The 10,711-nt window shown below is 40.1% G+C and overlaps 2 protein-coding genes across 4 annotated transcripts in view; one reads left to right on the forward strand and one right to left on the reverse strand.

The window, feature by feature from the left end:
* The window catches only part of LOC110065218 (uncharacterized), a 33,991-nt gene that overhangs the window by 18,066 nt on the left and 5,214 nt on the right, over positions 1–10,711 (reverse strand). For all 3 annotated transcript variants that reach the window (XM_089297702.1, XM_089297701.1, XM_089297700.1), the window contains exons 4-6: positions 3,089–3,250; positions 2,406–2,523; positions 1,734–1,912 (exon numbers count right to left, since the gene is read on the reverse strand). In XM_089297702.1, coding sequence (XP_089153828.1) covers positions 1,734–1,912; positions 2,406–2,523; positions 3,089–3,250 — 459 coding nt within the window. The remainder of the gene's footprint in view (positions 1–1,733; positions 1,913–2,405; positions 2,524–3,088; positions 3,251–10,711) is intronic.
* LOC110065238 (uncharacterized) lies at positions 4,978–8,630 on the forward strand. The gene has a single exon (XM_020772352.2). The coding sequence runs from the start codon at positions 6,788–6,790 to the stop codon at positions 7,514–7,516; it is 729 nt and encodes a 242-aa protein (XP_020628011.2). The 5' UTR covers positions 4,978–6,787; the 3' UTR covers positions 7,517–8,630.

Here is a 10,711-nt window from a genome sequence, read left to right on the forward strand (position 1 = left end):
TCAGAAAATTCAGTCCAGCCGAAGCAAGTTTGTAATCATAACTTGAATACATACTGACGCTGAATGCCCCCCCGCCCCCGTTTAAACGACTTCTAAACAGCCCATCTATAGACGTGAAGAACGGTTCATAGTTCGAGGCCAGGTACTTCCCGGGGTTGGGAAATCATGCACAACTTCTAAAGCACGGCTAGAGCAGTGCAGTATGTAATATTTCTGTTGTGCTTGTTTAGTGACAGTGAACGGATTTTTGAACGGTTGAAGAAATTGCCATTGAAAGTATCATTGATGAGGAAGCTTCTGTAACTAACAAAGAAAATGGGGAGGTGTGACAAATTGGAAGCACTGTAACCGCGTTTTTGGTGTGCTGGGAACAGTTCTATACTTACACATGTTTTGTGAAACCATTAATGAAACTTTGTCTAATTAAACAATTGTAAGTTGGTGAGAACGGGGTATAAGAATGGAATTGTACAGCTGTGGCAATTTGGAAGAGCTGACCTTTTCGAGGGTTAGCCCTTTATCCAAGCGAATATATCGAGGGATTGTGGTTCGAGTGTTTGTATGTAAATAGAGTGCTTAAGGGAGATTTAGACGGTCATTCTTTGTCCCATGTGACAAACCTCTATGACATGAATTGTCTCATATAAGTCAAACTTACAATCTGCTTGTGATTGTTGTGAACCACACTAAAATCTTGAAGGGTTTTGAAAGTAATAGATCAAACACAAAAGACCGTGTTTGAACACATTTCTAAACACCGAGAAGAGAGTTGAAAATAGGACGCGCAGCGGAGTATTTTTGACGAACTTCGAGGTGTTTGGAAATGTGGGCAAACATGGTCTTGACTGTTTGATATATCTTCTCAATTAATCGCAACTAAAAGTAATAACAAACGGGAGAAATAAATCGTGAAAATCTATGGCAAATAAGATCAGATATCCAAACACCATCACGGTCATGATTTCCTTTGTTCAAACTTGATGAATTATCAATGAGTTTGAGAACACGTTTTACAACCCTATGACAATAGATACGTTAGACGATGTTATATGATGAGAATTATATGAGATTTCAGCATCACGCTCATAAAGTCCCATGGGACAAAGTTGTGCCTGAGGCAGCGTCCACTCTACACCGGAGAAATTTGAAAACGCAGCTTTATTTCTACGGTTAGGCCTACCGTCCACACTAATCCGTCACGAAAACGGAGCTTCTCGTTTTCATGTGGACGGAAAACGTTTTTGAACCGGAACTTTTCGAAAACGATGGCGTCACGATAATCATGTGATTTCCCCATCCAAGTTTTCCTTAAACACAAATCCAAAATATCCGGTGATTGTTGCGTTTTTAAATTCCTCCGGGTGGTGTGGATGGAAAGCATTTGATGCGTTTTCAGAGTGAAACCTCCGTTTTCTAATTCCTTCGGCGTAGTGTGGACGGGGCTTAAAGGAGCTCAGTCACGGTGTTTTGTCTTTTTTTTGGGCCTCGTACAAAATCTCCTTTAAATGGAAGGAAACCAGAAAATAATAGTTTACTAAGATAGAAAAACATCAAAGAGATAATAATAAACCATAAAGGAACAAGGATGGTCAAGGATGGCGAAGATTGACACGGATTGCAAACAACGAATTTGAAAAATTTAGGCTAAACCTTTCAAAATGTGCAAATCGTAACTGAGCTCCTATAAGGAGTTATGCTGTTGAAGGGAACATGCAAAGCTCCTGGTATCTTACCCACTTCAATGTTTTGGTATAGGATATTGACGTAGCTGTCTCTGTCTGTGCGTGACTGCTCGTGGAAGAAGCCGATGGCGTGGGCTATTTCGTGGATGACAATCCCCTTGTACCAGCAGTATTGGTGAAGATTTACCTTCTGCTCGCCACGTGCTGTGCGACCCACAGATGAAGAGCACCTGTCAGTCAGAGGAAACGGTAAGTTGTTCAATGTTTACATCCTATTGACGTAATGCAAGTGACTCATTCTGCAAGGGAGTAAGGGAATAACGAAGAAGGCGCAATGTAAAACAAGCTGTGTACATACGAATGGCAGGGATACGAATAACCTACAACATCTGCCGGTGTAAAAAGTTCAGTGGAATTGATACAATGAGGTGAAGCCAGGCAGTCTATGGGTCCTCTATGGGTCTAGTGGGCGTAAAATAGACATTTCTTAGTATCAGGTGTATCTGTCATTTTGTAGTATTCATATGCGATTAAGTTTGAGCATCAGTTGCGCATTCGATTTGTGTTACTTGCGATCGGCTTCGGAAAATAATTGATTTGCTCGCCACAGACAAACAAAGATATTTTGGTCAACTTGGCCTAATAATTGTTAAATATTATACAGTACACGATATTAGTCCAACATTTTGAGCTCCTGTACTGCGTTGGCCAATTTTTACCTACCCGTCGCCATCAGTGAACCTGATGTAGTTTTTTTGAGTGGTCCTTCGAACAAACTTTAAACATGTCAGCTTGTGATAATCTGCTATGGCTTCATTGATCGCTTTGACGCCAGCTTGTCCTGCGCATGTCAAATAACAAAACAGAAAAGAAAACAAATCAAACAGTTTGTTTTATGCAATGTTGGTGTTTTTTTTGTGTGACTTTCATTTAAGAGAAGGGAAGGTATATATGTGAATTGCGCCAACTATTTTTTCATTACAAAACTCAATTCTTTTTTATCACATCCAGTACCTTCTATACAGCGGAACACCTTCTTACAGGCGACCATCATTAAGACGACCATCACTTCGCTTTTGTGGCCACTTTTCTATTTTCAGAACGCCTTTATTGCAACCACAGTTTTAATTATGGCTCCATTTGGTCGTATTTAACGGAGTTCTACTATGTTTTTTTCTGTGAGTCAAATACAGCTTCCTGAGATTTCCAAAACGTGCACGAATGCTTTCACGAAAAACATAGCCAAGAGCAGACTAAGACTGAAGTGACCGTGTTAGACCCTGGGGAGGACTTGAAACTACTGACTAGGGGGTCAAGTCTTCGTGGCAGCTCTTGGAGCACGCCGGCTATATACTGACTTATTTACTGGAATCCAGGTCGGAATATAATGTCCTATAATTACTCACCAATGCTTCTATCTACGAGATAAGGCACGGTATTGCTTGGCCAAAGTCCGTGCGGGTATGTGATGGCATTGCGGGCGTTGGGGTCTTGTGTTATAAACCTTAGAGTCTCGACGTCCGCGATGATGTCGCCCAGCAGTATGTCGGGACCAGTACTACCTAAAACTAAAGAGTTTAAAAAGCACTTTATGCAAGAGACAAAAATACCATTAAAACTATTGAAGCTTCAAGATAGTTTTTTTTTTTGCTGATTTAGAAAAACACCCGAGGTTTTATATTAAACTGAAAAGAAACCAGGGTAGTTAAGATTGGTGAAAATAAAGACAGATTGCGAAGATCTAACGTCATCTGAGTATTTAACCTGGACTTTTGTTCAAAACGTCTCATCCGCGATTCCAATCTGTACCAATTGTCTAAACCCGCGGGACTTCATTGTCTGAACCCGCGGGACTTCATTGTCTGAACCCGCGGGACTTCATTGTCTAAACCCGCGGGACTTCATTGTCTGAACCCGCGGGACTTCATTGTCTGAGCCCGCGGGACTTCATTGCGTTGCTGGGAAACGTGGCATAGCCACATCGCGACAAGCTAAGGCGACTTTTATTCGGGTGCTTACCTTTCGAAAGATCCAGATCAGGTTTTATAATCAAAGAGAAGTCGGATCATGGTACATCAAAGGAGCCGATAAATCCGTGCACGCAGTGGATTCACCTTTTACCAAGTAACTTGAATTATCGTCCTGATCCGGATCATCCCAAAGGAACGTCCCCTTGTTACAATTTTGTGCGTTTTTAATTCTCTCTAACCAGTAACCAATGGTAATTCTCCGAGTACGGGTTATGTTGTAAAGGATGGGCTGTATCGATTCCATTTAACTTTAACTTTAAAACTTTAATAGATTCATCCTCTCAAAGGTTTTTCAGAAACTATCTACAATAACAATGAACGATAAAAAGAAAACAAATGATCTCTAGTATGAAAAAAACGCTACCTAAATGTCATGATAAGGCTAAGAAGCCGTTTTCTTCGCAGCAGCCTTAAATGTCTTTAGGGATTTAATTTCCTTAGTGACTCTATCTAAGCTATTCCAGATATTTTAGGGCTTTGTTTGATTTTTCACCAATACTTCAATTCTTAGCTTGAAACTTATTCAATGGCCTTGCCGAAAATAAGCAGAAACTGCAACTAGTTGTCGAGAAATGAGAAAAACATTTAATCAATACTTTGGATCGCATGGAAGAATCTTTTTTATTATTTTTTTATGGGCCCATTGTCGCCTAACCTCCTACACGTTTGCGTTCGTCGGTCTCTTGACTGACGATTGAAATTGTTCTTTTGCCATCAATATGGTATCCTGGGAAAAAATGAAGTTTTCTGGGAAAATAGCTTCTGATAAAAAGATTGGAATTTGTATCAACGTATATTTATTCAGCTGCGGCTAAGTTTTATCGGTTTCACTTTGTGTACTGCAAATTTCATCAAATCTCGTGATCTGGCAAGGCTTTGGCAACAGATATAAAACTTTGATCATACTTAACTAATGCAAAAAAGTAATTGATGCAGACAACATTTAAATGTTCGCCAACTTGAAACTGTTTGAAAGAAAGCCACTTTTGTATCTTATACAAATGAAATGCTATGACAATATAACACCCACGCATATAAAAGCAGTAGAAAAGAAAATAACTTAAATTTCAAAATCTAATGGGTTTCGTTCGTCCCTTGAAAATGAGTAATAACGCATAAACTGACTGATTAAGGAAATTTAAACTTTAATTTAATTTGTTTTGGCGCATATAAACCTGTTTATCTGAGTCCTGCCAAATATCTATTTTTTTTTTGCGAAATTTGAAATAGATATTAAAGTGCACCTAACCCCCAAATTTTTTCTTCGCTAAAACAAATCTAGACTTTATTTGAAGCATTTGGGCGAAGAAATTTTTGAGTTTGGTTGAATCCTCGATTTTCTATGCCCTTTCAAAGTCGCGATTTAGTGTTTCACGACCGCGTTTTAGGGAGTCTGGGGCGGCGGTACCTGATGACGTCTACCTAGGAACCAAACACAATAGCGCCTCAGTCAACTCACTGTATTTGCTCGAGAAAATAGAATGAAAAACTAATCGTTCCGATGTATTTTGGGACTAAAACGTCCAAGTTTTGTCTCAGAATCATTTCTTTTTCGTCACTGGAGTCAGAGTTAAGTTTCGATTCGGAAGGCTCCGAAATAAACTTCGATCGAGCACGTTCGACAACTGTGAACTCACTGCTTAGAGCTTTGAGAGCAATTTGCAATATTTCAAGCGACGACGGGGAAGACGTCTTTGCGGACGAGCTGCTTGTATATTAGGAATGGAAAGCTAGATACGAAGTGGAGGAGCAGGCAAACGAACAGCAGGAAAGAAAACTCAAGGACTGCTTTGGATGGTAATTTCGTCAACTAAATATAAGATTCCCACGCGTGTTTATAGCCGTTTACATTTGTCCTTACCGAGAATGTATTTTGTCAAGGTTCTGTTAAATTCAGTTTGTGTTTTACTTTCAGTTGAATGCTTCATGTTTATAAGAGCGACGTACGTGTTGCAGTTTTCGAGACTTGATGACCTCCAAAACATTGGCTTCGATCGATTGAAAATCGTATTGTTTGGACCTGTATTTTTGAAGCTGCGGGAAGCAAGGCGGAAGGAAACATTTCATACAATTACCGATTTCACATTGTCACACGTTTTAAGTCGTTTTAAGCTTTAAGCAGAAAATTTATGAAAACAGCGTTCGAAAGTCTGCGGAACAAATTCCAGTGAGAGTTCTTCAATGGTTCTCACAGATTCAGTTCGCTTGTTTCGGTTCGACAAAATCAACCATCGTTTACGTCTTTATTGCACCATTAGCCGATCATCGCCAGTAAATTGTACAGTATACCTTTCTTTAAATCTGGAATATTGCTGCAACAGCCGATAGCACCTCTGGAAGGCGTTTCTGCGCACTTTTCGAATGTGTATTGCACCATCCTGAAGGAGATGAGAGGAAATGAGATATCCAACCTTCCTGGGTAGACGTCACAAGAGCCGCTGGACCATTCTCCTCACACTCGGTCATGAAACAAAATGGCGGTGTTTTGGAGCTATTTTCGAGATTTCGTCGTGGCACAGAAAATCGAGGATTTAACGGAATCCAAAAATTTTTTTGCAGAATTATTTCAAATAATAAGTAGATTCGTTCTAGCGAAAAAAATTTTTGGGGTTAGGTACACTTCAAGTCGAATGATACATGCCCGCTTGCAGGAACGGAAAATTTTTTTGCGATTTGAAATAAATGTCAAGTAAAATGATATATGCCTGCTTGAAGGAGTTGATTCTTGCCTCTTCTTTTTTACTCAATATTTTATGAGTAGGCGCAGCTTGTAAGACATTGAAGAGGAAAAACACTCCCCACATAACTATATTCACCGTGGTTTCGTTGCATATCAACACGAGGAAACGTTCTTACGCATGCGCTAAAGCACCCGGTGTCAGGTGTATCTGTGAACAAATTAATAAATATGCACTTTCCATGAACCGCGATAAATAATATATCAGACAGGTATTAAGGTTTACTCAATGGGCGAAACGTCCATTGAAACAATCGAGCCGATCAAATTGTGAACAAAGCATTACTACAACGTGAAGATACTTGAAACCGGCGACGACTTCGGCGCGAGCGAAGCAAATGAACGAAACTTTACACGAAGATTTCCTCAAGAAAGAAGACGAGAAAGACAAATGGGTTGAGTACTGGGTAGTCTTGAGGAACAGTGTTTTGTACTTCTACGATGAGCAGACGGAGTTGTGGCACGAGTATTGCGACAAAATCGAAATCACAGCGAACGCTCGTTGTTCTGTTGTGAGGCGCAGGACATATAGTCACCGCTTCAAGTTGGTCACCGAAGAAGGAACGTGGCTTCTTAAATGCCACACGAACCTTCAAAGACATCGCTGGATGCATGCGATCGATTTGGCGGTGAAGAAAATTTCTTCCACGGCCACGGAACTCGCGCCGACGCCAGGAACGCCGCGTGGTTGTTACTACGAGAAGGATTTGTTTGGAAGGAGTATGCGAAGGGAAATCAGGCGGCAATGCGAGGCAGCGAGCGAAAACAATAACAATACCCTAGAAGAATTAAGCCTGAATTTGGATTTAGAGAAAGGGGCCAAGCGGGAAAGACAGGCTTCGACGTGGAAAACGTCCAAGTTGAAGAAAAGCCCTCAGAAGGATAAAGAATCATACGTCGCATTTGAATCACTGCTGTGCGGCGACCCTGATCTTGGGAGTCCGGTGGAAAACTTGGCTTTTTCTGACGAGGAAGTTGGCGTGGACGGAAATGCGAAGATGCGAAGCATTCGTTCGGCCCCAGTAGCGAAATTAATTTGTGTTGAAAGTGCTAGTAAGTCAAAATAAGACTATAAATTTGTGAAAATTTTATGGCGCGAAAACTATCGACCAAAAACTATCTGTAAATGATGATTTTCATCTAGCTAAGCTATTTCTTGCCTTATTTAAAATTGAACCATTTATTCCTAAGTGTCAAGAACGATAGCTTGTGGCTACTAGTTTGTATTCCAAAGTTGAATATGAAAACAAGTTTGGCAAATAACGACTTGGCAAACTATAGATGCTTTTAAATGAAACTGTCCGTTCTGAAACGACAATATCGTCGCCTTCATGAATTTCTGACGTCGCCTTTCTCGATTCAGACAATTAGAAAGAATGGCAGGAAACGTTTTGGCATGAGGTTCAAAGAAATTGAAATTACCTTATTCAGTCGCTTTCCGCTGACAGACGTCTGTTAAAAGCGAACAAAAGGATTCACCTTGTTTCATAGTTTTATTTCTTTGGACGTAGTCGGAATTTCTTTGAAGAAATGAGATTTTGATGTTGAATTCAATCGCACAAGGTAGTTTTTAATCTTTTCGTTAAGACCCCGCCAAACATTTTTCTAAAAATAAGTTGGGAAAGGGAAAATAAAACAAAGTGCAAGTTTAATTTGTGTAAATTTGCGTTACTTGCCGCAGATGGTATTGGAAACACCTGTCATGGCCTTATTACCATGGAAAGACTACTTTCTGTTGCAAGAAAGCAAAATTACTTTTAAATCGGTGATATAAAAGCGCGAAGGAAGCGAAGGAAGAGAAGATATCCGTTGAAGCTGCGGCAGAAAATTAGAAACCTTCCAAAATTTAAATGTTTAATTGTCAAAGGTAGTTTTTGCCTCGGGAAAAATGGCTTGGGTAAATGCAAATGAAGTGAGGAAGTTCATTTGGCCAAACATTTTACTTGATATTCTTTAATGAAGTAGCAAGGCAACAAATTCGATTCTTGGCCGCTAAAAATATATTGCTTAATAAATAAAGCAAGGTTTTATTAAATCGAAAAATAAATAATGTATGTCAGGCGACGCTTGATTTTTGGAGTAATTATATCTAAACAAGTTGAAAATATTTTATTACATTTTTTAAACCAATCGATTCCAATATGTCAATGTAAGGAAATAGAAATTATCTTTTACTTGTTATTGCTTTTTGTACGTGTTTGTGAGTATTTGAGAGAAGATCCTGATTTGTTTCCGCATTTTAATTTGACAGAAATGACGCCAAATTAGGTATTGCAAGTCGTCGTGCGGTGTTGTAGGACGTGATTTCTGTCGTAAAGTTAAAAAAAGTCGCGCGTATCAAACAACTGTGATATTACCACAAGGAAAGTATCCCATACGACAAAATTTGGACGCTTTCTGAAAATTTCGTGATCACGTAAGTCCTTCAAAATGATTTGAACTCAATTTCAGAACGCTTCTTACGATGTATATGTCATATTTCGTTGCCTTTGCCGTTGAAGTGAAGTAAGCGACAGAACATTAACGTCGGCACACGTTAGAAGACATGTTGTTAGTATTTGTTGCAACGACAGTTTTCCTGATGTGGCAAGCCCGTTTTTGTGAAAAAGTTCGGCTGCGGGGACAAAATGTTATCCCCGCAACATGTTGCATGAAGTTCAGCTAGTTCGAATTCGTGCGTCGATCATGAAGCAGGGACAAAATGTAGCCTCGGCAATTTTCATGTCGCATTTGTCGTTTGCACTGCTTTTGCAAACTGTCCCCCAATATCCGATTTCATACTGTCCCTGTAATAGCATGCGTCCCATGCGTACACACGAAGGGGCTTGTTCCGCCTTTAAGTTCCCGTGACATGTCACGTTGTGTACGTATGTGTGCCGACCTTTATGGTGTAAGACAAAGACGGGGAAATACACCATACCGTAATATATAGCGCATTTGTGCCTTTGGAGTCATGGTAAAAACACAGGTGCTGATTGGTAAATGTGAACATTGCATCCGAATTTTATCTCTTTCGACAAAATCGAGTTGTTTTAATTGAAAAGGTTTGCCGGGCGACCTTAAACAAGTTGAAATTAATGGAGACCCCTGTAGATGCAATTTTCGCTCAACCATGATCTCGCAGTTGTACGAGAAAAATTGAGGAGATAGAATTCCGGACACTATCAAACCTTCGAGAGAGAAAATACACAGTCTCGTTTCTTGGGCTAGAAACTTAATTTCACATGCTTCGTTCTTTCAGTGAGTAAAAAAGCCTCTAACGAGTTGCAAGGGAACTAACGGTACGTACTGTACTGTATCTACTACTAGACTACTAACATACAGAATAAATCCAGCAGTACATTCAGTAGCTGGTCACCCAAAATAACTGTATTTAACTGTGGGAACTGACATCTGAAGAACTGAAGACGGCCACGTTATCTGCGTTATATTACAGGATATTTGATAGACGGTTATTCTTCGTGTTGTCTTTGTTTAAAATCTCCCTTTTATCTAGAAACTACCAACTGAGACATCTGCTCTACTGCATGTCGGTGTACACATGTGCTAATTTGGAAAGCGGTTTTCAGTATAACGAAAACTCAGGTGACTGATAAGCGATAGGGTGTCTCTGGAGACATGATTCGTTTTGAGGTTTGCATAAAATATATCGTATCGTGGCAGTAATCATAATTTTAAACCGTTTGTGACGATAAAACGACCTGTGAAGTTATTAGTTATTGCAGATCACATCGCCGAAGAAATAAAAGCAAACCCAGAAAAAATGGTCTCTCTTATTGAATCAGATATTGAACAGCATATAAAAGATAATTGTCTCTTATTAACTGGGTTTGACGTCCATGCTGTTAGCTACGCAGTGCCGGAGCTTTTTTTGCTCTTCGATTTATGGCCCAAGCGCGTGTGTTTTGCTCAGCAGACAACTGATCTAGACATTGTCAGATTACAACGCTGAGATCAAGTTTTCTAATGACCGCAGTGAAAAACATGAATGGAATTCATCCGCGAGTAAACCGCGAGGAAGAAAGGATCAGGAACTTGCGGATTGTGGATAAAAACGACCTAATTAACAAACAATTATATCTGCAGTTCACGTCACCAGGATTGTTTTTCGGCCGGAGGCTCTGTCCACATAGCCTGCGAAGACAGCCGGCTGGCCGGGAGCGAAGAAGGACGGCTATTTTCGCGGGCTACTGTCCACACTACGCCGGAGAAATTTGAAAATTCATCAAATGTTTCTCGTCCACACTACGCCGGAGAAATTT

Source organism: Orbicella faveolata, unplaced genomic scaffold (genome assembly GCF_042242905.1).
Source record: "Orbicella faveolata isolate gen_17 unplaced genomic scaffold, um_ofav_v1 contig_3, whole genome shotgun sequence".
In the NCBI taxonomy this organism is placed as follows: Eukaryota; Metazoa; Cnidaria; class Anthozoa; order Scleractinia; family Merulinidae; genus Orbicella; species Orbicella faveolata.

Bases quoted from the DNA above. Each gene is read 5' to 3' on its own strand.
- LOC110065238 (XM_020772352.2), top strand. From the start codon at position 6,788: ATGAACGAAACTTTACACGAAGATTTCCTCAAGAAAGAAGACGAGAAA.